The 27,253-nt window shown below is 52.4% G+C and overlaps 2 protein-coding genes across 2 annotated transcripts; one reads left to right on the top strand and one right to left on the bottom strand.

Annotated features, from left to right (window-relative positions):
* The first annotated feature begins 1,100 nt into the window (after window positions 1-1,100).
* On the top strand, window positions 1,101-13,366 carry NID2 (nidogen 2). Its single transcript, XM_048949124.1, has 22 exons — window positions 1,101-1,340; window positions 1,952-2,242; window positions 4,087-4,319; window positions 4,442-4,791; window positions 4,978-5,127; window positions 5,229-5,474; window positions 5,655-5,855; window positions 6,312-6,536; window positions 6,622-6,765; window positions 7,305-7,433; window positions 7,522-7,665; window positions 7,742-7,861; window positions 7,940-8,155; window positions 8,989-9,225; window positions 9,339-9,560; window positions 9,652-9,821; window positions 10,328-10,457; window positions 10,572-10,743; window positions 11,313-11,470; window positions 11,714-11,837; window positions 12,468-12,580; window positions 12,658-13,366. Exons 1-22 carry the CDS (start codon window positions 1,146-1,148, stop codon window positions 12,666-12,668), a joined length of 3,981 nt encoding a protein of 1,326 aa, XP_048805081.1. The 5' UTR covers window positions 1,101-1,145; the 3' UTR covers window positions 12,669-13,366.
* Window positions 13,367-13,575: 209 nt separating this feature from the next.
* RTRAF (RNA transcription, translation and transport factor) lies at window positions 13,576-26,053 on the bottom strand. The gene is made up of 8 exons (XM_048949221.1): window positions 25,924-26,053; window positions 23,655-23,779; window positions 22,271-22,370; window positions 20,995-21,081; window positions 20,271-20,359; window positions 17,675-17,743; window positions 14,581-14,629; window positions 13,576-13,911 (listed from the first exon to the last, which is right to left on the bottom strand). Exons 1-8 carry the CDS (start codon window positions 25,982-25,984, stop codon window positions 13,757-13,759), a joined length of 735 nt encoding a protein of 244 aa, XP_048805178.1. The 5' UTR covers window positions 25,985-26,053; the 3' UTR covers window positions 13,576-13,756.
* Window positions 26,054-27,253: the final 1,200 nt, after the last annotated feature.

The raw sequence follows: 27,253 nt of genomic DNA, 5'->3' as shown, positions 1-27,253 counted from the left end.
TTTCAGAGAGCAGAACTGCCAGCTGCACCCAAATGTTCCACTTGCCAGTTTCCATTCATTCTGGAAAATGGTTGTGTCTCCATGTGGGGTTAGAGAGCCTAAGACTGAGGTCCTGAGTCAATTTTCTCCTTAAAAACATATCAGTAGCCAAATGTGAAACAGCTGTGGACACCAGCTGCAAACCATCCCCTGTGAGTCTTGGGGGGGACGAGGCTAAATTCGACCCCACTGCAGGATTGGGGGTGCAGGGAGGGGAAGGGTTGTGGGTCTGCTGCCCCTTTGGGAGTTGCTTGGGTATCCTGGGTGCACGGGAGCCTGGGGAGAAGCCCTCCCCTTGGCACCTGCTGGAAGGCTGTAGAGCTCATCCAGCTGGCCCTGCTCGCTGCCTTAATGGTTTTCCATGGCCAAGGCTAGGCGTTCCCCTCCGGGTGCCGACGGCGGGTCGGGATGCAGCCCGACGTCACCCCAAAGCTCTGGGATCCCCGCGGGTGCGCGCTGGGTGCAGGACGCGGGTTCTCCCAGTGATGCGGCCCCAGCTCCGCCGCGGGGACAAGCTGAGGGCGTCCCGCCGCTCCCCCATCGGAGATTTCCCACCGGAATGCCACGGATGTGCCGCCGCGTCTCCTCTCCCCGTTATCCGCCCTCCCCGTTTCGTGCCGTCCCCGCAGTCTCTCGGGACGGACGCAGCGCTACGTTGGCCTCGGGCCGGGGAAGCGCTCCAGGGCGATGCGCGACATTTGTTTGTGCGCTTCCAGCTTTTCCTCTCCCCCCACCCCCTCCAACCCCCCGCAGCTCTCATGGGGACACGGAGTCATGTTTCTACCCGGCTGCGGGGAGCGGAGGGAAGAGGGAGGCTCGGGGCCCCCCGGCCCGGCCCGGCCCCAGCTGGCGGCAATCCCGGCTCCGGGGGCGGCCCGCGGTACCCGGCCCGGAGGGGGATGGGGATGAAGGAAGAAGAGGAGGAGAAGGGGGGGCCGGGAGGGGCGCACAACCCCGGGTCGGATTTTGGGGTAAGCCCCCATTGGCCGGCCCTAAGCTCTTGGGATCCAATGGCAGCGCGGCCGCGGTTTGAGCCCGCCCCGTCCCGCCCTGCCGGCTCCGGTCCGTCCCGTCGGGGTCCGCTCGGCTCCGTTGCGCTACGCGGGATGCGGGCGGCGGTTGCCGTGCTGGCGGTGGCCGCGGCGGCGGCGGTGGCGGCTCTGCCGCCCCGAGCGGAGCTGCTGCCCTACGGGGCGGCTCACGGCGACGGTCGGCTGCGGCACGGGGACGACGAGAGCTCTCCCGGAGTGGTCCTGCGGCCCCCGATGCGCCTCTATGGCCGCGCTGCCCGCCGCCTCTTCGTGAGTCCGCGCGCTCCGGCCCTCCCTCCGTTCCTCTCTGTCCTTCCATCTCTCTTCCTTCCATCAGTCCGTCGCTCCGTCCCTCCATGCCTCCCTCCGTCCCTCCACCCCTCTGACACTTCCTCCGTTCCTCCATCCTTCTGTCCCTCTTTTACCGTCTCTCTCTCCTTCCCTCTCTTCCCATCCCTCCCTCCATCCACCCCCTTTCTCCTCAGCCCTTCACATCCACCTTTCCCATTCTCTCTCGCCCCAGCACCCCTACACGTGTCTTTCCTGCACCCGCACATTCCTACACTCCTCTCGTTCTTTCCATCCTCTGCCCACCCCATGTGTCTCATCCCCATCCATCCTCCAGGCCTTTCCCCTCCCTGCATCCCACCCAACCCTCCTCCTAGGGAACAAGGAGCCCTTTTCCCCTTTCCTCCCGCAGCTGTTTCCTGCCAGCAGCTGGCTCTGGCCTTGGAGCAGCCCCAGAGGTCTTTGTTTGGGGCCACGCGGCCTCGGGGCTGTCAGCGCCGTGCTGCTCAGGCTGACACACAGGATGGAGGTGATGGCAGGAGGGTGGTGTCCCCTCCCTGGCTCCCCAACGCCCTGTGCTGCTCTCCTCACAGGTGGGCACCAACGGGGTCATCTCCAGCCAAGATTTCCCAGGTGAAACCCAGTACGTGGACGACGACTTCCCAACAGATTTCCCCGTCATCGCTCCCTTCCTGGCCGACCTCGACACCTCTGGGGGCAGAGGGGACATCTACTACAGGCAGGACCACGCTCCATCCATGCTGGAGCAGGCAGCAGGATACGTGCATGCTGGCTTTCCATACACCACCGGCGCCTTCGTACCCAGCAGCGTCTTCGTCGCCACCTGGGAGGATGTGGGAGCCCACGGGGAGCCCCCTGCAAAGGTGGGGTTGGATCCCCAGTGTTGGGTCAGGATCACAGAGCTGTCAAGCTGTGCAGCCATAGAATCATAGCACTGTAGAGTTGTGCAGTCATAGAATCGTGGAAATCACAGCACTGAGTTGGAAGGGACCTTCAGTGGTCGCCTGGGATGGGTTTCCCCAGTGCAACACCCAAAATGGGGAGGCAGGGCTCGTCCTCTTCGCTTGCTTGTAGTGTTGGGTTTGTCTGTTGGCGCAGTGATGTTTTAGGGAGCTGTATTGCATTCCCCACCCCGGCACTGATAAGGCTCAGATCCACAGCGCTGCCTTTCTGTGCTTGAAGCTGTCTCCAAAAATGTGGGGTGGGAGCCAATGAGCCACACGGTGACGGTAATGGTGACGCTGTGCCACCAGCAGCCCATCCCCGCACCGGGGCCCTTCAGCGGTGGAATGGGGAGAGCGAGGAAGCCAGCGGGGTTTGGAAGGAAGCAGAGCACATTTTTTCCTCTTATTTAAAACTTGGGAAAGCAGCTGAAGAAATGCCATCGGAGGCCTCGCAGCGACCCTGCGGACGGCAGCAGAGCAGCCGCGTTTTCTTTGCCTAATTGTTTTCTTCCTCTGCAAGCAGTTGGATGAGGGAGTGGAGCGGCTCGATGGAAACTTTGCTTTAGGAGCCCCGAAATTCAGTTGGTGCATGACCTACACCCTTAGCAAAAATCGCTGGCGATGTCCCCAAAGCCCAGTTTTTGCTCCCTGTTCTGTGCCACCCTCCAGCTTGTGCTGGGGCTGGGGGCTGAGCTCGCATCAAGGATTTGCCTCTCCTTGCCCTGTGTCACTCGATGCCAGCTCATGGCTGTCCCCAAGGGCGATGCGTCACCCCCCCTGTAATGCGTGGGGAAGGAATCCGCCCCGGGGGGGGGTCTCACCCCCGGCCTTTTGGCTGCCTCTGCGGGGTCTGAATGCCCGAGTGTGAGCTGACAACAGAGCTCTTTGTGCCCTTGCTGCTGTGCGTGTGCTCTGCATTGCAGCCCTGGGGGTGCTGTGGATTCTCCGCTGGCTAGTTAGGGTTGTGCTCGCCCCCCGTGGCCCCTCTGCCTCCCTGGGGCTGGCACGGCCCCAAGGCTGTAGCACGTGTTTATAGCACGACCATAGGGAAGGCAGGAGCACGTGTGTGTTTTTTCCAGAGGAAACCAAGTGACATTTGTTCTCCCATAGGAATGCAGCTGCGGGTTTTCCCGCGGTGCTGATGAGGAGGTGGAGGGGGCTGCTGGGGTTGGGCAGGATGGAGAGATGGGGATGGGAGCAAGGGGCTGCAGGTGCCTGAGGTGCAGCCGGTGAGCTGTCACCTCACTGCATGGCAGCTCCAAGGAACCTCTCTTGGGAGGTTTCTGCAGGGCAACAAAGGGCTTTTTGGAAGAGTTCTCCTGTTTGCATGCATTTTTGGGGTGCTGTCACATCCCCATCTCCCTCTTTTGGAGGGTACAGGGCATTCAGGATGCTCCACTATGGGTTTCCCCATGATGCTGGGACATGGTTAGTGGGCATGGTGGCGATGGGTTGCTGGTTGAACTTGGTGATGTTGGAAGTCTTTTCCAACCTTAACAGTTCTATGATTCTATGCACAGGCAGGGTGAGGATGGGTTAATGGTTGGACTTGACAATCTTGGAGGCTTTTCCAACCCTCATGATTCCATGAGTGGGCATGGTGGGTATGTGTTGGTGGTTGGACTCGGTGATCTTTGAAGTCTCTTCCAACCTGAATGATTCTATGATTCTGTGAGTGGCATGGTGGGGAACTCGACATTCTTGGTGGTCTCTTCCGGCCTTAATGATGCTATGATTACATGATCTCTCCATCCTCCTGGCAGCTCAACACCTTCCAAGCCATTCTAGCCTACAATGAGGAGGACACCTACGCCATCTTCCTCTACCCAGAGGGTGGCCTCCAGTTCCTGGGCACGCGGCCCAAGGAGTCCTACAACGTGCAGCTGGAGCTGCCAGCCAGGGTGGGCTTCAGCCGCGGGGACGGCGATGATGGGAAGCGAGAGGGGCACTCATACAATGTGGCCAGCAGCCAGCAGGAACTGCAGCGGCTCGAGCGGTGAGTGGGGATGGCGGACAGGGAGCAGCCCCATTCCTTGGAATAAGGCCTTGGGGACCTTCGGTGTGCCCACATCCCCTCCAATTGCGATTATACACACACAATTGTGTGTGCCTTTGCAGGGAGAGCAACGTGGGGGTGCCCGGAGTGTGGGTTTTCCATGTGAGCACCCTGGAGAACGTGGAGCCGAGGAGTGGCCCCGGTGCAGCGCTGAGTTCCGTGCCCCGTGGCACTGATGACGCCTCGTTGCCCACTGAGCTTTTGGCCCAACCTGGCTTGAGAACAACATCACCGCATCCGCACCCTGCGCTGCTCAGCATCGTCCCCTCAGGGCTGCCCGCGTCCCCACTGGGGCAGGAATGGAGCCCCAGGCTGCACTCCATTGGGGATGCTCCACAAGGCCACCCCGTGTCCTACAGCTCCGGGCAGCACGGTGTGGGTGTGGAGGAGGACGTGCACTTTAACACAAACGGTGAGAAGGGCCTTTTTCTTGCAAGCTCACCTCTTCCCAGGGGGCCATAAGTTGGCACTGCTGCCGCCTCACAAACTCCCTGAGCCCAAACTGGCTGCCTGGGAGCTGTGGCGTGGTGCCTGCAGGCAGCAAGCCCGGTGGTGGCTCCGTCCCCTTGTCCTCAACCCACCCTCTGCTTCTCCCCAGTGTTCACCTACAGCGCAGGCAGCAGGGAGACGTGTGCCCAGCACCACGGGCGCTGCTCCCCGCACGCCTTCTGCACCGACTATGCCACTGGGCTGTGCTGCCACTGCCAGGCTGCCTACTATGGCAATGGGCGACAGTGCCTGCCTGAAGGTACGTGGGGTGGGTGACGTGGAAGGGGCGTAGAGCACGGGGTTGGGTGGCTGATGCCAGGGCCATGTCTCCATCCGTGACTGCTTTGTGTCTCCATCCAGGGGCCGTGCACCGACTGAACGGGAAGGTGAGTGGCAGCCTGGTGGTGGGTCGCACTCCTGTCCGCTTCCAGGACGTCGACCTGCACGCCTACATCGTGGGCAGCGATGGCAGAGCTTACACAGCCATCAGCAGGGTGCCCGTGCCCGCTGCCCATGCCCTGCTGCCCCTGCTGCCCCTTGGAGGGCTCTTCGGGTGGCTCTTTGCCCTCGAGGAGCCCAGCTCTGAGAACGGCTTCAGCATTACAGGTGAGCAGAGATGGGGGCTGTGGGGTGGGGAATGAGTTCTCCCCGCTGCTCTGATGGGTGTAACTATTGGATTCAGCTCACTGTGTGTCACAGGCGCTGTTGGGTGTGACAGAGAGGTTTGGGGGCATTGCTCCCTGCAGCATTACAACCAAATCTTATACATTTTGCTTTCCTGCCCAGGTGCTGAGTTCACCCAGTACCTGGAGGTGACTTTCTACCCTGGGGAAGAGCAGGTGCACATCACTCAGACAGCCGAAGGGCTGGGGGCAGACAATTACTTAAGCTTGAGGACCCACATTGAGGGCCAGGTGCCTTTTGTCCCAGAGAGTGCCAGCATCCACATTGCTCCCTACAAGGAGCTCTACCGCTACTCCAGCTCAGGTATGAGCCGTGTATCCCAATTTTTTGGCCCTGTCTTTGGTTTTTCTTATGTGCCTCATTTAGATCAGCCCCCACAAAGTTGTGGGTGTCCCAGAGAGTTGGAAATGGCTCTAAGATCCCTTCCAACCCCTACCCTACCCAAACCAACCCAACCCTACTCAGCCCTACCCCATCCAACCATACCCAATCCAACTCAACTGTACCCAATCCAACCCAACCCTACTCAGCCCTACCCCATCCAACCATACCCAATCCAACTCAACTGTACCCAAACCAACCCAACCCTACCCAGCCTTACCCAGTCCAACTCAACCCTACGCAACCAATCCAACCCATTCCCTGACTCCATGTTGAACCTGTGATTCTATGATTCAAAACACCCCATCCCCATCACAATTCCCAACATCTGAGACAGCCGCCGGTGCTGAAGCTCATGTTCTCGAGTTCCCTTTGCAGCTGTGACGTCTTCTGCTCATCGTGACTACGTCCTCACCTCGGGTTCCACCAACCAGACCCTGTCGTACCGCCTGCACCAGAACATCACGGTGACAGGCTGCCCACACGCCCGCAGCCGCCTGCCCACCGTCCAGCAGCTGAGCGTGGCACGTGCCTTTGCCCTCTACGATGGCCACGAGCAGGTCCTGCGCTACGCCCTCACCAGTCGCATCAGCTCAACACATGGTGAGCACGGCAGATACCTGTATCAGGTGGAGATAAGTTTATCTCAGGGTTTTTTCCCGTGCTCACGGTGCTTTTTGCCGCTCAGATGAAGCTGAGGTGCCACCGGTGAACCCATGCCATGATGGCACACATGCATGTGAGGAGACAGCGCGCTGCCAGCCTGGCACAGGGCTGGGCTACACATGCGAGTGTGCAGCTGGGTATCGTGGGGACGGACAGGGCTGCAAAGGTGAGGGGGGCTGTGTGCCTTCAGGGGGCTTGGTGCATCTCCCCCACCCCCCCATTTGGGGTGCTGGTCAGAAGAGCTGCTGGTGAATTACAAGGGAAACTGAGGCAGAGGGGCTGGGGAGTCCTAGAGGTAGAGGAGGGCTGGAGGTGACCAAGGAAGTGGGGATGGAGGAAGGGGCAGCCATGGGATGGGCACTTTGGGACAGGATGGCTGAAGCACCCAGACCCCAGCACACCAAAACTGGGGGCTGTGTTGGGTGTTAAGTTCGTTCCTATGAGAGTGGTGAGGTGCTGGAACAGCTGCCCAGAGAGGCTGTGATGCCCCGTCCATCCCTGGAGGTGTTGAAGGCCAGGTTGGATGGTGCCCTGAGCAGCCTGGGCTGCTGTGAAATGGGGAGGTTGGTGGCCCTGCATGGCACAGGGGGGTTGGAGCTTCGTGATCCTTGAGGTCCCTTCCAACCTGGGCTGTTCTGTGATTCATTCTGTGATTCCATGGGTGCCCCACCACCACCGGGTCCCCGGTGTCTCTCCTTCCTGCAGATGTGGATGAGTGTGAGGAAGGCCTCAGCCAGTGTGGCCCATTCTCCATGTGCCTGAACGTTCCGGGCAGCTACCGGTGCGAGTGCCACAGCGGCTACCGGCCAGCTGAAGATGGGCACGGCTGTGTGTGTAAGTGCCAGCCTCACCATGTGAGGCACCGCGTCACTGACCCCAGCATCCTACGGGGCTCTCCCCATCCATCTTTGTGTCCCCACAGTGCCGACCCCTGCAGCTGACCCCTGTGAGGTTGGGAGGCACCCCTGTGCTCCGAGGGACCGGGCACGCTGCCTGCCCCGCGCCGGGGGTCAGCCTGCCTGCGAGTGCCTGCCTGGGTACGCCGGCGACGGCCGCGTCTGCTCCGGTACGGGCAGGATGGCCGGTGTGGCGGGGAGATGCTGGTCGTCCTGCCCCATCTGACCACATCCTGCCTTGCACAGATGTGGATGAGTGCACCCTAAACCTGTGTCACCCTGCTGCCATCTGCTACAACACGCCGGGCTCATTCTCCTGCCAGTGCCAGCCCGGCTACGAAGGCGACGGCTTTCAGTGCACTCATGGTAAGGCCGCGGTGCGCATCCCCGTGCCTCAGCATGGAGACCCCATCCTCACTGCTGCTGCTTCGGATTTGCCGGCAGCACAAAGCAGCACGCAGCGGTTGACGCCGTGTGAGCACGAGCGGCTGTACCCACGGACACCAGGACACGTGCCACAGTGTGACGAGCAGGGCAGCTACCGGCCCCTGCAGTGCCACAGTGGCAGTGGGCACTGCTGGTGTGTGGATGCCTCGGGGCAGGAGATCGCTGGCACCAGGACAGCAGCGGGCAGCACGCCGCCACGCTGTGGGAACCCAGGTGGGTGCTGCCTTGCTGTGCTCAGCACATGGGGATAAGGGCTCAGGACCTTCATCTGCATCTCTGTAGGATGTCTGTAGGATCAACTGAGGAGGTGGGGATCGGATCCTTTGGCATTTCTATCGGATTGATCAAGGGGATAAGGGTCAGGTCCTTTGGTGTTTCTGTGGGATCGACAGAGGGCGTGGGGGTCAGGTCCTTTGTCATTCTTTTGGCACCAATAGAGAGGATGGAGGGCCGTGTCCTTTGGCATTTCATTGGCATCTCCATGGGATTAGCAGAGGGGATGCACATTGCGTCCCCATTTTGTTGGCATCTCTACTGGGCTGATGGAGGGGATGAGGTTTGAGTCCTTTGGCATTTTGTTGGCATCTCTATGGGATTGGTAGAGGAAATGGGGATTGGATCATTCAGCATTTTCTTGGCATCTCTATGGGATTGGTGGAGGGAATGAGCTGGGTCCTTCAGCATTTTGTTGGCATCTCTGTGGGATTAGCAGAGAGGATGGGAATCAGGTCCTTTGGCGTTTTGCTGGCATCTCTGTGGGATTGGTGAAGATAATGGGGTTCAGGTCCTTCTGCATTATGTTGGCATCTCTGTGGGATTAGCTGAGGGGATGGGGTTGGTCCATTGGCATCTTTATGGGATCAATGGACAGGGCAAGAGGAGGGGACCCTTCGCAGGTTCTGCCAAATGGCTGTTTGGGCATCTCAGGAGCTCCAGCTCCCGAGTCATTAGGGCCCCCTGGCCCACAGGGTTAAAGCAGCACCGGGTGCCCAGCTCCAAGCTGCCCCCTGGCCTCCTGTGTGCCGGAGGTGTTTCTCTGCCCACAGGTTCCTCCCAGCAGCTGACACCATGTGAGCACGAGCGGCTGTACCCACGGGCAGTGCCACCGGGCCCCTCACCCGTGGGCAATGGGCATGTGCCACAGTGTGACGAGCAGGGCAACTACCGGCCCTTGCAGTGCCACGGCAGCACCGGGCACTGCTGGTGCGTGGACAGCGCGGGGCAGGAGATCGCCGGCACCAGGACAGCACCGGGCAGCACGCCGCCGCGCTGCGGGAGCCCAGGTGGGTGCTATAGAGCTGTCCTCCCCAAAGCCTCGTCACCGGAGCGCCCAGCGAGGCTCCAGTGAAGTCCCTGCACGTGGGCAGGCGGATGACGGTCACCATTCCCGTGCCAGAGCCCTCGGAGCGTCCCCCAACCATGTGTGAGCGCTGGCGGCAGAGCCTGCTGGAGCACTACGGCGGCAGCCCCCGCGGCGACCAGTACGTGCCACAGTGTGATGCACAGGGCCACTTCACCCCACTGCAGTGCCACGGGGACAGCGGGTACTGCTGGTGCGTGGACGAGAGCGGCAGGGAGATCCAAGGCACGCGCTCAGAGCCCGGCAGCCCCCCGCCATGTAAGAGCTTTGGAACCCCGTGCCCTGAGCGCCATCTGCCCCGATGCGCTTGGAGCCATCTCTCTCCTCGTCCCCTCTGTGCTGTGCCCAGGTCTCCCCAGCGTTGCACCGCCCAGCGTCCGGCCCTCGCCGCGTCCTGACGTGTCCCCGCCAGCTGCAGGGACCTTCCTGCTGTATGCCCAGGGCCAGCAGATCGGCTACCTGCCACTCAACGGCACGCGACTGCAGAAGGAGGCAGCCAAGACCCTGCTCTCCCTGCATGTAAAGTATCGCTGGGGATGGGGTTTGGGAAGGGGATCTGGGGCTTGGGGTAGTGGCCAAGTAGCAGAACTCTCCAAAAATTTGCCTTTTTCCTTCCTCTGATTCCTCTGGGAATGTGTCCATTCCAGCCTGGCCAGCCTGACGGAGAGAAACTCCCCAGCACGCTGGGAAGCAATACTCAGCCTGCCAAAAGCCCTCCCTTCCCCCTTTGCTGACGGTTATCCTCGGGCTGGCCTCGCTGTTGCAGAAATCTCTCCTTGAGTCCAAGGATTTCAGTCCCAGCTGGACGTGGGTGTGCGCCTGCAGCAGCTGCCTGGGAGCCCTGCTGCAGGGGTCAGTGGGAGGCTCGCAGCCAGAGGATTTTGCTAGGGAAAAGGGATCTGAGCATCAGTCCCTATTGCTGCACCTCGCATCGTGCCCCAGATGCCGGCTGCTGGGATGAGGGTACCCACCGAGGATCCCAGCTGTGATCCAGGCAGGATTTCACCGTGTCTCTTGCAACCCAGGGCTCCATCGTGGTAGGGATCGATTACGACTGCCGGGAGAAGACAATCTATTGGACTGACGTGGCTGGGCGAACCATCAGCCGGGCAAGCCTGGAGCCAGGCGCTGAGCCAGAGACCATTATCAACTCAGGTGTGTGCCCAGCTCTGCTGGGTCCATCCCCGATTGTCCTCCCTCTGGCTATGGGGATGGCGGTGCACCGGGATCCACGTGTCCCCATCGCTGAGCACCTCCCCCCCCCTGCAGGGCTCATCAGCCCCGAGGGGCTGGCAGTGGACCACCTGCGCAGAGCCATGTTCTGGACCGACAGCGGCCTGGATAAGATAGAACGAGCGCAGCTGGACGGCTCGGAGCGGAGGGTGCTCTTTGACACCGACCTTGTCAATCCTAGAGCCATCACAGTGGACCCCGTCCGAGGGTGAGAGCCTTTGTCTGGAGGTTCTGCAAGACTCTTTTAGGATGGCATTCGCCCAATTTGCAATAGGAGTTGTATTTGGGGGAGTGCTTGAAGTGGGACTGGTTACTCCTTGCAGTACCAAGACCCCATCCTGGCCCTGGGAGCAGCTTTCCTGCACTGCACGCCCTGCAGGAAGGACTGGCTCTGTTCCCCCTCTCCTTCCTTTCATTTAATAATTCAGGGTTTGGCTAAACCTGCTGTCTCAGTGTCAGGATTAGTTCTAAAAGCTTTGAAATACAGTGTTTGAAAACACAAGCCGTGCCCCTAGGGTGCTGCTGCGATACGGAATGTGCTACTCCTAAGGCTCACCCTCGTCTAGAAGCTACAGTTTGGGTCGTAAACAAGTTTGACATCATTCTGGTTTTCTTTTAGTGGTTTTTCAGCTCAAATAAAGATCTATTCCAGGCAGCAGAAGGGAAAAACCAGGCCTCCCTTCTGATAAGAACCAGTGCTGTAGTGAAAGCCAGTGTTCTCCTTCCTGTCCTTACTGTTGCATGTCCTGTTTGCTCACTATATAATTATCTCCCAAGCAACCTCTACTGGACGGACTGGAATCGAGAAGCACCAAAAATTGAAACTTCTACCGTCAGTGGAGCCAATAGGAGGGTGCTGGTGAACAAAGACATCGGGCTGCCCAACGGCCTGACGTTCGACCCCTTCTCCAAGCTGCTGTGTTGGGCAGATGCAGGTAACTGCACTGAGGATGGACCAGATGAGTCCACTAAGTGGGAAGAGCAGCTCAGTCTTTAGCCCGTTGGTTCCTGCACGCCATTCCATCCCCTTCCACTGTCCTGGTCCAAAAGCGTGAGTGGGTCGGGGGGATTTGCAGCTTTTGCATCCTTGGGCTGAGAAGCTGCTGCATAACTAGTGGATCCAGTGAGCGTGTGTTTATTTGTTTGCATGGCCTGGTAACCCTCTTGCTTTTGACAAGGAACAAAGAAGCTGGAGTGCACGTTCCCTGACGGAGCAGGCAGGCGCGTCGTACACAACAACCTCAACTACCCCTTCAGCATCGTTAGTTACGCCAGTCACTTCTACCACACCGATTGGAGACGGTAAGGGGAGAAAACCCACTCCAGAAGGGGAAAACAAGTGCTGAAAGCCGGGCCTGAAACCTCATCAGAATCCTGGCCTCAGCCCCTCTGCAGTGCCATGCTGGGCAGCAGCCGCTTGTGGAGCTTCCTTAGTGCACAGGAGAGTTGCTCAGAAACAACTCCATCTTCCTGGGAGGGATGGAAATGGTGCGGTTGTTTTTTCTAACTAGGACTTGGCTCAGGGTTTTGAATTCAGATTAAGTGAAAGAAAAGATGCTGTCCTCAGTTGATCCCTCTCCTCCCCCCCACCAAAAGCATCGGGGGTCATCAGGACCTCGCCTCTATTCCCCCGCCAGCTGGAAGCTCTCAAACTTCAGTCACATCTTAGCAGATTATAACAAACACTTAAGTGCTGGCTGCACTTGGACGAGGCTCTCAGGGAGATAATCTCTCCTTGGAAGGCTGGCTCTGTGATCCTGCATCACCAACGTGCTGAGTGAGCTGCACATGGAAGCCGTGGGGCACATTGCTTTTGCTTTGCTCTGCAGGTGTTCAGTCCTCTCTTTGTAGCTGCCTCTGTCCTTCACCCCACGTAGATGGGGTAAAAGAAAAAAACCATACACAGTTACAGGGTTTTTCCTCTATCCACAGTGATGGTGTGATTGCTGTCAATAAGGAAACCGGCTCCTTCACTGACGAGTATCTTCCAGAGCACCGATCTCATCTCTATGGAATCACAGCAGTTTATCCCTATTGCCCTGGAGGTAAAACACAAAAATCCCACCCCCTTTCTCTTGCATTAGATGGCAGCCAAGCTGAAGAGATCAATTTCTCTCTGCAGCAAGGAAATAGCAATGACAACTTCACACCTAAAAGGACCTCAGACCCAGAAAACTGTCACTGCATACGAGGAAGGGGGAAGCCCTTCGCTAAGGCCAACGAAGCAACCTTCCGTCCTGCCAAAGATGATGTGGTTTTGAACTTATACCTCAGGTCTTTACTACTGTATTTTTTTTTTTAAAGTGAGAAATATTAATATTGGAAGAAATGGTCCTGTGAATCTTAAGGCCATTACTCTAACTCTTGCTCATGCAAGCAAATTTCAAGTGTAGTTTTCTTACTCAAATGCTTTGTTTTATTGGAAGAAGAATGGATTTTTAATGGTGTGACAATCTGACCATCAGGTCCTTTTATCCCAAAACAAGCACAAATGGGAAGTTTGGGATGCAGTATCATCAGATCTAAGTAACCTACAGCCCTGAAGCCAACCGTGTGCGTTCAGAAGTGTGCAGAACAGTTTTGTGATACAGCAAAGGTGCTGAAGTTCAGAAGACAGCTCTGTATTTTCAACACTGCCTCAATGCATGTCTTTTAGTATTTATATTAGAAGAATATGCTAGAAGAATTGATCTGTTCATGCTTGTTGGTCCCCCAAGTGCCTTCATAGACCTACTCACCGTAGACCAATACGTGTTCAGAAATACACTTTAAGTTGTTATGCTTCACTTTTTCTAGGTTATTTCATTAATTGAATAAAATGGTTACGTTTCCTTTTGGATTTAGTTTTTAAATGTTTCAGTCGTAGGGCAGACAGCAGAGAAGGAGCAAGCTGGCTGTAGGGCAGGACCTCAGCGAAAGAGCCTTTATGAAACACTCCCTTTCTCCACTCAAAGCCAAACAATGGGGAAAAGAACAAGAAAACAAGCACAAAGAACCATCTCTGCCAACACACAGCTAATGACAACCATTTGTTTCTACTTCCCCGACTTCATTTATTGAAAGAAAGATGATAATTCGCTAGAACAGTCAGAATTCGACTTCCTGTTTTCTTTCAGATCAGTGAGATAACATCCATTGCAAACTGCATGCCAGAGTTGTACAGGGCTGTACGTAGTGCCTAGCCATACTAAGTACACGAGAGACTGCAGGCTCCAATCCCTTCATCTCCCTACTTTTCCCAGTCTGTGGTCAGTCTTGGGATCAGCAATAATGGCCTGAACTGCTACGATGGCTTCGTTGATCTTTGTTTGCAGCTCTCGGAGCTCCTCTATGTGCAGCAACCGCAGGATCTGGGCAGCTTCATTGATAACAGCATCTGGGTGAGATGCAGAAAGTCGTGTCAAGCGTTTTGTATCTGATTCACGCTTGTGGTTTTTCATGCTTAAAGCAGAGGCAGAACTTGCCCTGCACAGGGTGCTCTGCAGAACCTCGCTCAGCTCTGTGCAGCCCTCGCAGCAATCCCCAGCTAAGTCAGGCCAGTACAAAGCGTTCCAAGCAGTAATTCAGTTGGACATGGGGCAAAAGTGAAGGCAGACCAGGGAAGTCCAGGACACCTGACTCCTGCCTGCGAAACAATCTATTGGGTCACACCAACAGATGCCTCCAGTTAGATGGAGGTAAAGCAGGGAGCTGGAATGCATGGGAGAAGCACAAGGGTCCTCTGCTGGTAGGAGTAAGCTTGTACAAGACAGCAGCAACAAGACACATTCCTTCCATGTGCAAGAGGGTCTGCTATTGAAAACTGTTTAGAGTAATATTTCAATAATGATATATTCCACAGCCAAGATTTGTGCTTTTCTGTTTCAACACAAAAAGCTCAAGAGTGCTCATAAATAAGCTGGGAAGGAGCAATTCTTTCCACTGCAGGCTCCAGAGGAATGGGGGTGGGTTTTTTTCCCCTCTGTACACATTATCTATTTGACAATTACACACTTGACAACGACAAACATTGCTGTTTAGAAGTAAAATTAAGGGACCTGCTTACCTCCTGTGTCAAAACCAAGAATGTGTTTCTCTAAGGCAACGGGCAAACCCTTTAAAGAGAAAAAACATTGCAGGTACAATTAGAAATGTCACATTGTATGTTTGGCAAATAAAATACCACCCCAGATAATCCTGGAGAGGACACCTGAGCTTTGCTTCTACAGATACACGTGACAAAAAAATCATCGTGCTTGATTACATCTGCCTTTGTGTTCTGAAACTTCAAACCCAGGGCACCAATAACAATAATTAGTCTTCATCCTGAATAATATTCCCCCTACTTGTTGAGTGAGTCCCACTGAACACACACTGCCCATATTCAATCCTTAAAAGGCTAACAACTGCACTGCAGAGCACTCAATGCAGCCACATCCCTAAGTCAGACAAACAATAAGCATGCACAAACTGGGCTTTCTTAGTAACTATTGCCTTTAAACAGCTGCCAGATGTCAAAGCCCTGGCTGAATCGAAAGCAAGCTGTAAAAGTCCCCTGATTGAGTTTCTCAAGCACTGTACTTGCAGCCTCCATCAACATCCTCAGAAACATTTGCTCAAGTGTTGAGCTTAGGAATAAACCTAAACATTAAATTCTGAACGCTTGCTCTAAGAAACAGTGCAAGCACAAGTTTTATTAGTGCTCATTTCTAAGTACTGCTTTATTTCTTTACCTTCTCCAGCCACGGAGAAGTCACAATGAACAATCACTCCCCACCTTTCAATGTGCACATGCATTTATTTAAACAGTGACAATCTTAAGCTTTTGCTTTTACTATGCAGCTCCTCTCAGCATCTGACTTGCACAATAAAATCACCACACGCCTGCCAACTGCAGGCACCTCCAACGCTGGGTGACCACAGCAGCACTTCCAAAGCAGCTGGTGTTTTCAGACATCCTGGAAGCACAGCACTGCTGCTTTCCATGTCCTCCTCCCACACCCTTGCTGTGAGCTCCCTTTTGGCTGCTCCCTCTGCTGGAGCCCATTCTTGGCAGAGCAGTGGTCTTACAGCAGGCACTGGGCTGCTGGGGCACACGCTGCTGCTGTATTCCAACAGGAACAAGTTCATCTGCACCTTAAGCAGGCAGAGGTATAGCTGCCCCAGAGTGATCTGAAGGGCTGCTCCAAAGGTACTTCATCCACTTAATCCTCCTCAGCTGTTTGTGAGGGTGGGTGGTGAGAGGACAAGGGGAATGGTTCTAAAGTGAGACAGGGGAGGTTTGGGTTGGATATGAGGAGGAAGTTTTCCATCCAGAGGGTGGTGAGGCACTGGCACAGGTTGCCCAAGGAGGCTGTGGATGCCCCATCCCTGCAGGCATTCAAGGCCAGGCTGGATGTGGCTCTGGGCAGCCTGGGCTGCTGGTTGGCGACCTGCACACAGCAGGGGCTTGGAGCTGGATGAGCACTGTGCTCCTGTGCAACCCAGGACATGCTGTGACTCTACCTAGGACACACTCACCCAGTAAGAGAAGCCTGAACCAGGCTAAGTGCATATCAACACAAATATGAACCCTATCCAGACACTGAATACATTAAATTGCAAGCCATTCACAACGTAATTTAAAAAACAACCAAACCTTTCTTCTTTAAAACTTTAGCTTGACAGCTCAGGATAAATCTCACTTTATTTTGCAAATTTAAACCCTGAGCACAGAAGTGTAAGTCTCCTCAGCACAACCCTCCCATGCATCCTTCATGGAAGCTACTCCTACACCTATTTTATCTTTCAGCACCGTATCTTGATATTGCCAAGAGCACAGCTCGTGACATTTTGTATAAAATTGTCAGCCACGCAGAAGCCAAACAGTTATAAACTATTTCTAGGGACAAGACTTAATTACACAAAGTGTCACTAGCTAGTATTCTGGCTATTAACGAGCCAGCCAAGGTCAGAAAGAGATTTATACTCCCCAAGCTCCTACCCTGTGACCCAGTCAGCCCCTCTCTTCCAGTCATTTTCTTCCTTTATCCAGCACGTCATGATACTGATGACTGCTATGGGCACAAAGCTGTTCCCCTGCCCCTGGCCCCCTGCCTCTCCTACACCTCCACCCCATTTGGATATTAATATTTGTAGTAAGAATACACTCTTGGTGACATCATGACATTCAGTGACATTTCAACCTAAGATCTGACCACACTCGAAGAGCCCACTAATTATGAATCCTGTCCTCAAATAAAGTCCCTGCTGCTCAAACAGACACTTCTGCCAAACTGCATTTTGATCCCTACAAGGCAGCTTTGCAGCTATGTCAACAATAACAGAAAGCAGCCTTTTACTAAAAGCCATAGAAACTAAAATGAATAAAGCAGTCCCAGCTGCCTGCGTGTTTTCCTACTCTTTTATGTCTTTGGATATATAAAAGCCCAAAGCTCTGATTTCATGTTCCAAGGCTTCTGGCAATTACTGCACTGCATCTCTGTGCACCTGCGACTGCCACTTAGTAAACACCACAAGCAGTGTTATGATAATAAAGCACGAACTGCTCTGAGCAGCTGCCAGAAGGGAAGAAGGGCCTTGCCCTCACTGACCAGATCCAGTTGCCTTAGCAGGGCCATTCCTCAGCACACACCTGCAGGGCACCAGGCTCCCCTCCCTGGCTGGGCCCAATGCCACCAGCTGCTGTGCCAAATGCTGGACGGTCTGATGTTTAATTGCTGAGGTTTCCTTCACCATTTCTCACTTGAGGGGGAGAAGGGAGAGAAGCCAGGTGGCCAACATCCTATTCTTCAAACTTACGCAAAGACTTCAGCAGCAAAACACTCCATAAGAGGCAAACCCCACCTGCTTATGCTCATGCAGTTGACCCCAATGAAAAGTCAGGGCACACATTTCTGTGGATACCGTGGCCCCTTTGCACTGAATAGCAGCAGTCACCCCTCAGCACACTCCAAGATGGGAAAGCAGCTATTTACATGTGCTATCATACAAATATTTGCACACGACAATTTTTCCTTACTGCTCTCTGGGTCTTTCCGAATCACAATTGCCACTAAGTGAATTTCCACCAACCTCTTAAACAAAGTGTTTAAACAGAACCCATTTTGACCAGTGAACACCAGGAAGGATTGATATAACCGTGCAGAGTGCATACAAACCTCTTTGGACTGATTGGCCTTCGCTATGGCATCCTGCGTCAAGCGTTCCTGAACCAAAATGCGAATTGCCTGGGGAGAAACATTTAAGGACCAGAGTAATTAATTTACGTCTCAATGCACTTCAGACACCACTGGATCAGAAGCTTCAAAGCACCAGGAACAGCCAAGAAAGTTTGCTGCTCCCAGAATAAGTTGATACCGCTCCCAAAGCGACAGCTTCAGTTTTGTTTTTCCTGAGTTTTGTGCTCCCTGCACTGTGCTGTTCTGCCTCTAACTGCAGCAATTCCTGCTACTGGGATCTTTTAGGTGTTGAACCCCTTTCATGGGCAGAGAAACCTGAACAAGGCTACCTAAGCAGGTGTTAAAGGGAAATATTTATTTCTAGACGCAGGAACAAAAAGAGCCTCCACGATCCTGCTGCTCATCTGCTCGCACTGCTCCAAAACTCAGCACAAAACCACACTGAGCTGTCACTTACTGATACCTACAGCTGAAAATGCCTCTAAAAATAACTGAAGGAATACCAGGCAAGCAGCGTTCCACCAAAAAGCACTTTGTCTGTCAAACACATTCCTCAGACTCGGCCTGATGAATAGCTGGGTGTGACAGAAGCAGTTGTGCTGCTTCACGTTTCTCTCCACCACTTCTCCTGGTTTCGTTCACCATTAAAGCTGAGAAGTGAGACTGCAAAGTTACCAGTGGGAATTTCTACAAGTCTTTTAACAGAGGTGACTGCCCTGGACGTGGGAAGTGATTTGATGAGGATCTTAGCTTGAAATTCCAGCAGTGAAATCAGAACTCATAAGAGAATTCTGAGCACTTTTTGCATTAGGAAGTGTATCCAACTGCGTTAAATAAGTGTTTCCTGATTAATTCTTCCAATTAAATTAATAAAAGGGGGATTCCAAATCCCTCTCTGCTCACTCTGACCAAGGTCTAGCTAGACATCTCTGGCAGGCTTGCAGCTTTTCACTTTTCCCAAGCAGCCAGAGTGCCCAAGCCTGAATATGGATCATGATTTCTATGTATGGGCATCGCTGCAAGCCTCCTTCACATGGAATAGAACCAAAAAATCTCACTGACATGTTCTGCTATCATCAAGCCTCGAAAAGCAGCATTACTGTTGTTCACATAACGTGAATCACCACTGCAAGAATCTGTTCTTGCAAGTGAGAGAAGGAAAATGCAAACTGGTTGCTTTGTCCAAGTGCTTACAACCAAAAAAAAAAGAAAGTGAGACTAGAAATGCAGAAATAAAGACAAAATGTAAACACGTTCAGGCAGAAAACATCCTGCTTTCTGAGTCATTAGTGCCAATTAGGTGGATCCTGATAAAGTTTGCCAGCCTTGAGACTGTCCTGTAACAGCTGCTGTAGGGCTGAGATAATGCAGATCCCCAGCAATGCCACTCGCTGCACCTCCTCTCTCTTCTCACTTCATGCCTTTGTGGAGTATTCCTGTTTTGTTTCCTTTCCCCCTTCAGAGGTTTGATATCTGAGACCCTCACCCTCCCTAAGGATTTGTAAAGGACCCAAGGGTTATTTAGAGAAAGCAAAGGAGGACAACAGACCAGAGAGAAGGGAGGAGGAGCTGATGGGAAAACTACAGGGCATCATTTCCTAACGAAATGCTTGGCAAATTCACTGTGCCTGACAAACCTGGTAGTCTTCTACTACAGGGTTACAGCACTGGTAGATAAGGGAAGACCAGGCACCATCTATCTGGATCTGTGCAAAACATTTGACATTCAAGACATCATCTCTACACTGCTGTGCTGGGAGGCATCCCTGCCCATAGTAGGGCTTGGAACCAGCTTTCAGGTGCCATCCAACACAAACCATAATGGGATCTTGCAATATCTACATATAACTCAGCATAAAACCACAGCTCCTGCAATAAATGGATGTTGTCTTGTTTGTCACCAAAATGAATTTGATGCACTGACAGACAACTCACTTAATTTCCATATTATGACATGACCACATAAGAACTCAAGGCTGCAACTATCTCCCTAAACAGGGTACCTGGAGAGTCTAATCTCAACAGATAACCACAGAGTTCCACCACTAAATCACAAGCTTCCCCAAATCCATACCATTTAGCAAATTAATTAGCTTTATTTGCAGCACTTAGAAATTATGATTAGCTGACAGGACTAAAGTGACTTCTCCTGTGCTGTTTTAAAACATCCTCTGCATCACTTAGCCTCTATGTTTTCAAGCTTTTCATTGCTAAAATTGGACTACAATGCTGTCCTTCCAGCTCATTCCTCCCTATGCCTGAAGTGCACTGAAACCTCACAGAGCAGTGACATCAACTGGCCTAGAGCATTTCTAATCCTCAAAGACAACTCTCAGCCAGCACTGGAACTCCAGGAACGTGGCTACAATCAAACTGTTTAACAAGATAATTACCCTGCATTAATTTCCACAACTCACACTGCTCTTATCTGCTTGAAAAGCCATACAACAGGATGAATTTTACTTTCTTTGTTCCTCAGTGAGTCCTGGGTCTCAGTAACTGCCTACCACAGGCTATCACACACACTGCAGGGGATGAAAAGGAAGAAAGAAGGTCTGAAACCTGTGAAGCTCACCTTCAGCATTACCAAATAATCATCATGTCGCTGGATTTGAAGCAGATTAGCTAAAGCCATCACTCCAGCCTTGAAATCAGGATTATTCACTGAAAAAAAATAAAATAAAATGATCACAACAAAAAAATGCTGGTTTAACCGGTTGCAGAAGACAAAATTAGCTTTCTGGTTCCATGGAATCAGGCTGCCCTCGAGCATGGGTGAGGCGTGGATGCACAGCAACCACTTTGTTACTGCAGCAGAAGGAAGGGCTCAGCCTGGTGCAAGCTTTAAGCTGGTATATAGCTAGGATCCGAAGGAGGACACAAAGCAATGAAAAGATGCCACTAGGCTCATCAGTCAGCTTGTGGAAAGCCATCCAAGCTCAAACAGCATCATTTTCAATGCAAAACACATCAAATGCATCTCCTACTCCACAGGAAATCAGCATTGAGTCTTAACAATTAAAGGCAAGAGTGAAGACATTATCTTTTAGAAATCTTTCCATCACTGTAGAGTAGAACTGGTGAAGGCAGGGCCAACTCTTAGCTGTCCTTCTGCAGGAGTAATGGGAGAAGATTTGAAGGATTTAGGGCTATTTCCTTGCAGTTTTCCCACCAGTTCTACTTAGCCAGCATGAAAGTCACAGTGATTATGGAAGAAGTGGCTGTGGAAGACCAAGCCAACAAGTGACAGACTTGTGAATGATGCAGCCTTTCTGCATCCAACATCACTGTACACTTACCATCCAAGTTAATCAGTGGCTCTGCATTTTTGGCTGTACTGTCAGTATGTTTAGCACCATCAGGGGTAGAGTCCTTATACTTGTCAGCTGGTAAATTAAGAAGAAAATACGATCACCATTAGGGCTAATTAAGAAACCAACTAGCTAGAAGTTTATAGCCCAACTAGTTTGTGGTGACCACCCCTGGGAGATGTGGTACATATCCAACAGCATCCTCAGCTCACATGCTGCCATTCTGGAGCTCCTCAGTGCCCCAGAGGCAGTTGTCCTAACTGCCCCCATCTGCCCAAAGCTTCTCATTGCACCCACAGCAGCATCAGAGCACGGCTCACACTCACATAAGTCATTATGCACTCGATTTAGGCATCCTGCAATCTCCCAGAAGCTGAACAAGCTGCAATTTACAGTTCTTCTACTTTAGAAATACAACAAATCAGCCAAGATTGGCCCTTTGCCTTAAGGAGCAGCATATGGAGGGTCAGGATTTGAGTTGGCCCTGATCAGTGAACAAAACATTAACAGAGGCTTTGTTTTTTATAGCCTGAAGCACTCAACCACGAGCCATAATGGTGCTCTTCAAGTATTTTGAGGTGATCTCTGCTGGCTCTTCCACGTTCATAGAACACTGAGACAAGGGAGAAAGCTCACTTCCTCCAGTACTACAGACTAAAAACCAGCTCTGTAGATTGCCAGCATTCATATCCCCACCCTCATCTTGGACAGAGCCCTGCCCTGCAGCAATTAAAGGTAATGGAAAACAGTCCTTTGGCTATTATGTTTGCCACCAGTAATTAGATTTGTATCTGCATTCCTGCTGCAAAGGAAATTGCTACTGCCTGTTGAGGTCAAATTCAACTTTTTCATCCATTTGTCCCAGCTCCCAAGGGTTCAGGATCAGCTCCCAGTGAAACATGGTTTTCAGAAGATCTTATTTCAACATATGTAGCATTAAAGAAAAAGCACTTCATAGACCTTGAGGTAAATTCTCAAAGGCAAAAGCAGATGGAGAAAGGTATCAATATACAGAGGGTTCTGCTATATCCAGAAATAAAGAGCAAATGTGAGTATGTCACTGCACTGTCCCACAGCAACTGAGCTGAGAAAAACAACCCACATCTGAACATGGTGCTGTATCAAGCAGATCAAATAGCTTTACTTTTTTTAAAGGAAAACAATGTATACTTCTGACACTCATAATTTCACGTATCTTTCTTAACTTTGAACAGTCAAACAGGTTTCCCTTCCACTTTTAAGTATTAGATAAACTCAGTCATACCATTATCTCCATACTCCAGCCTAACTGCTAACCCAAGCAGCCAGTCCACAGTCTCCTGCCGTTCCTGCATTTTGAAAGGACAGTTTACATCCTTCATATACTGTGGAAGAGAAAGAGGAGGAAAAAAATAGACATTATTTATAGGCTGGAAGGAAACACTTGTATAAGTTAGCTACAAGCACAGAACTGATTTGCAGTCGCTTTCCCACAGCCAGCACAGTTGGGAAGATCATTACTAAGAAGCATCAGTACAAATATCCCTGCTGCAGCATCTGATCCATCTGAGGAATGCAAGAGGCACTTAGTCTTTAACACTAAACATTTAATAATGCTTTGAATGAGTAACATTCCCTGTCAGACTGACAACCAGAGAATCCAAACACTCCCTCCTCTGCTGTCTGCTCTCTTTATACAGCCAGAGGAGGCAAGGGAGAAGAACAGAGAACAAAGTACAGCAAAAACTTCCTATCTCAAGCAGGAAGGACATTACCTAAAGCCTTCACAATACTGCTATCAAGGTTCAGCAGCACCATCTGCACGAAAACCAGAGCACTCTGCAGGGCAGCAGGAGCAATTCTATTTCCAAGGGGCTGCATACAACAGCACGATGCCACAAGCACTGCTGACACCACAGCAGTACCAGCAGCCAGCAATTCCAACATCATTCCTCTTTAAAGCTCGGAATGCTTCCCTCCTGCCATCAATTTTGGAACTTTAGGCTTCCACTTACAAAGTGTGTGCACTACCAGTCCAAACCTTGTGGGCAGGGAAGAAGACAAATGGTTCCTGAGAACATGAGTGAGACAAATGGGCACTGAGCATAAGGAGCAGTTTTCAGCTCCTCAGTGCTGTTGTGAGAGAAAGGCAATGGAATCCAGCACAGAACCAGCAGCCCAAAGTGAGTCCAAATGCTCACAAGCACACAGGAGATCACAACCAGAGCTATGGCTGCTTGCCACACTTCATGTTAGCGGTGGAAAATCATTTACTGACAGGACAGTAGGTTCAGAGAGGAGCTTCAGTAGCTTCATTTCACGTGCTTGTAAAGCCCATATTAGGCTAATCCATTTTTATTTTGCTACATAAAAGCCATAGCACAGAAAAAGAAGCTGTTTATTTGTAGCCAATTTCCTACATCAAAAGCTAAATCAATTTAGGCAAGAAATATTAGGATAGATGCTACTGCAAAAACAGGCTTGAGTGAAATTTACAAACAAAACGTTTCACCATCTTCAACTGCAGCGTGGCCTCAATTATATATTTCAATTCCTAGAAGCAGAAAACATTCAGAGACAGGACAAGGGGCCACTCATTTACACTCAACAGCTACAGAAAGCCTGGGCTGTCATTCAGGTGAGACACATTTGTGTTTGGAATAAAATACCTTCTCAAACGATTTGGGCCAGTCATCACTGTGTATGTTTCTTAAATTCCCTCGGTCTTCAATCTTGTAGTGTCTGATTTTCTGGTCCTCCAGCCAGACAATAAAATTTCTGAATTCTGTTTCATCTGCAGGGAGAAGTAAACACAGCAAGAATGAACCAAGACCTTAAGGGCAAAACCAAGCCCTCAAGTTTGGAGCCAATTCCTACAAATTCTGTGTCCCTTTCTTACCACAAAAAAGAAGAGAGATACACACCACTACCTAAAAATCACACAGCCCAGTGTAACTTCTGACCAAAACTCAACACTCTGAGCTTTCCTCATTTCTCAAGTGACTTGGAATTGGCCACAGTCAATGGACAACACTAAAAGGCATCAGTTAAGAGACTGTTTTCATTAGGAATACAATTATAAATGTTACTAAGCAAAGAAGGGAAAGCAAAACAATGACACTGAGGGTTTCAGCGCCCAACTCTGTTGCGTGGACAAACACATCACATGCTGCAACAAACCCCAGACTGTCCCTAAGAACAATGCATCCTCATCCCGTGACTCTGTAGGGGCATTTTCTTCCTTCTTCTCTGTTGAGTCAACTTCTCTTGGTTGTTGAGCCAACATTTCATCATTTGGAGTTGGAACTCCACAACACAAAGGCTGTGGTCCAAAGGTAACGGACAAAGCAATTACTCTGCATCTGTGATTTGCAGCACTTGGGCACCACCAGCATTTTGATAATCATCCGTGAAATTTTGGCACTGGATGAGTTTCAGAGACCTGGATTAATGAGGTAAATATCCTCCTGTAGCTCAGGCTGGGGTAAGCAAAATGCTTTCCCATCAGGGACAAACCTGCTATGCTATTTTCTACCTGCCAGGAGCGTCTCCTCGAAGCAACATGAACGCCCTACTTCCAGTGAGCATGCTGTAAGAAACAGCCACAGCCACAACACACATGGAGGAAAACTTTCAGTAACAACTTCAACAACTTCTACACCAACAAAGCAAGCCTTTGAGGAGAACGAAATGTTAGCAGTAATAGCTTAAAAAGCACAACACACAAAGCTGACAGTGGACACCATTTTTTCAAAGAGAAACGAGCCAACCAGAAGCACAGAGGGCAAGACAATCCCTTACAAAGACCACAGAATGGATTGAGCTGGAAGGGACCCTTAAAAGCCATCTGATCCCACTCCCTGCAACAAACAGGGACATCCACAGCCCCACCAGGTGCTCAGAGCTACATCCAGCCCGACCTCGGGTGTCTGCAGGGATGGGGCACCACCACCTATTGTGGCAACCTGTGTTAGGACCTCACTACTCTTATTGTAGAAGAACTTCTTTATGCCCAGTTTAGATCCCCCCTCTTTTAGTTTGAAACGCTTTCCCCCTGTCCTGTCACTGCAGAGCCTGCTAAAGCATCCGTACCCCTCTTTCTTACAGCCCCTTTAGATACTGACAGGCCGCTCTCAGGTCTCCCTGGAGCCTTCTCTTCTCCATGCTGCACAGCCTGTGCTCACAGGCAGGTGTTCCACCTCTGGGATTACTTTTGCAGCCCTCCTGTGGACACGCTCCAACAGGCCCACATCTCTCCTGCACTGAGGACTCCCCAACTGCATGCAGCACTCCAAGTGAGGACTCACAGCACAGAGCAGAAGGGCAGGATCACCTCCCTCACCCTGCTGCCCACACTATGTTGGATGCAGCCCAGGATACAGCTGGCCTTCCATGCTGTGAGGGCATGGTGCTGGCTCACACCCAGCTGGGAATCTCCAGGTCGTTTTTGGCAGAGCTGTGCTCCATCCTTACGGCCCCCACCTTTATTGACAGCAGGAGGTGCAACGGCCCAAGTACAACACCTTTCCACTTGGGTTTATCAGGCTTCATGATATGATATTATTCAGGCCCCACTCCACGCGGCCTGAAGCTTATCACTGCCTCACTGCGACATTTCAAACCACCAAAGCGCTGCAAGACGGCACATCGCAGCACCGACACAGATTAGATCTGCCACCTAACCGCTCCAGGGGAACCCCTGTCCTATTAACATACGGAACAAGCAACCCTGCTCCCACCCACGACCCCCGCACACACAGAGAAGGAGCAAAGCACAGCGCAGCGCTGCCCCGGGCTCCCTGCAGGCCGCGCTCTGCTCCCAGCCCCAAGCAGGCCTCACACAGAACCCAGGCTTCCTGCCTTAAACCTAGGCCTCTCTCCACATCCTGCGCTCTCCCCGCCGTGGGGAAGCCCGAAACCCGTCCCCGCGGCCCTCACCCCTGCAGTTGAAGCCGCCCGGGTTGTGGTAATCGAGCGCCGAGAGCTTGCGGCGGAACATGGCGCTACCAACTCGGCCGGGCCCCGCCGCTCGCCGCGCTCAGGCCGAGCCGCCGGGCCGCACAGGAAGTACCGCCTCTGTACCAGTTATCTTGTCTCCTATTGGTTTCCGAGCGCTGAGAGAAAAGCGATGCGACCAATTGGAGAGCGGAGAAAGCAGCTGTAACGGAAGTTGACGTCCATCCAGCTTTAACGACACGGCGGCGGGTGGGCAGTCCCGGGGCGGGGATCCGGGCGGGCCGCAGGGACGGGTGGGTGGGACCTCGCAGCCCCCAGCACCACCTCTGGCGTGGGCTGGGTGCCCCCCAAGCTCAGCTGCCTGGGGGCCGCGCGTGGCCTCGGGCACCTCCAGGGATGGGCCACCACAGGCTGAGCAACCTGTGAGCATGCGTTCCTACTGTCTTGTGTGAGCTGAAGACCAGCAGAGGGTATTCAGCCTTTAAGTATGGCTGGGAAAAATCCCTCGTGTTCAAAAAACTTGACAATTTGATAGATGACCATTGCGGCATGGCCAGCACTGGGGAAAGGAAGTAGGTGTGAGAGAGCACTGCTTTGCTCTGCTTTGCCTTGCCTTGCGTTCCTTTGCCTTGCGTTCCTTTGCCTTGCGTTCCTTTGCCTTGCGTTCCTTTGCCTTGCCTTCCTTTGCCTTGCCTTCCTTTGCCTTGCCTTCCTTTGCCTTGCCTTGCCTTGCCTTCCTTTGCCTTGCCTTGCCTTGCCTTCCTTTGCCTTGCCTTGCCTTCCTTTGCTTTGCCTTCCTTTGCCTTGCCTTGCCTTCCTTTGCTTTGCCTTCCTTTGCCTTGCCTTGCCTTCCTTTGCTTTGCCCTGCCTTGCATTGCCCTACCATGCAGAGCCCAGACCCTGCTCTCTCTCACTCCCAATCCCTCTACAACCAACAGGCCAGGTCACCCTCCCTGCAGCCTCCCGTTGCTCCCAGCACCCACACACCATCACCACCACAGCCTTGAAACAAATCCCAACTTTATTTCCAACGATTACACAGACCACGCGGGATGGGGATGCGCAACACCGCGACGCCGACCTCCCCGCACTGCCTTCCCCCACAGCCCACACCAATGGGCGAAGGGCAAATCCCACACCGATGCTCCATGGATTTTCCCTTCCATGCCTGGGATGGAGGCAGCTGAGGGCTTTTGCATGGGGAAACGAGCAGTGCGAACACGGCCGCATTACTCTTTGTTGATGTATTAAGAATTCCTGTTGTAAAAGATATGAGTCATTAAAAAACTTCTTACAAACCATGGCAGCGCTC

Source organism: Lagopus muta, chromosome 6, assembly GCF_023343835.1.
Source record: "Lagopus muta isolate bLagMut1 chromosome 6, bLagMut1 primary, whole genome shotgun sequence".
NCBI lineage: Eukaryota > Metazoa > Chordata > Aves > Galliformes > Phasianidae > Lagopus > Lagopus muta.
This window is presented reverse-complemented; position numbering and strand designations above follow the sequence as displayed.

Excerpts from the sequence above, each read along its gene's own strand:
- NID2 (XM_048949124.1), top strand. The coding sequence starts at position 1,146 with ATGCGGGCGGCGGTTGCCGTGCTGGCGGTGGCCGCGGCGGCGGCGGTG. Across the intron at positions 6,766-7,304 it reads GGACGGACAGGGCTGCAAAG|ATGTGGATGAGTGTGAGGAA; the intron begins GTGAGGGGGGCT and ends TCCTTCCTGCAG. Across the intron at positions 7,862-7,939 it reads CGGCTTTCAGTGCACTCATG|CACAAAGCAGCACGCAGCGG; the intron begins GTAAGGCCGCGG and ends ATTTGCCGGCAG.
- RTRAF (XM_048949221.1), bottom strand. The coding sequence starts at position 25,984 with ATGTTCCGCCGCAAGCTCTCGGCGCTCGATTACCACAACCCGGGCGGC. Across the intron at positions 21,082-22,270 it reads GCTGGAGTATGGAGATAATG|CTGACAAGTATAAGGACTCT; the intron begins GTATGACTGAGT and ends TTAATTTACCAG. Across the intron at positions 17,744-20,270 it reads ATTATTTGGTAATGCTGAAG|GCAATTCGCATTTTGGTTCA; the intron begins GTGAGCTTCACA and ends GTTTCTCCCCAG.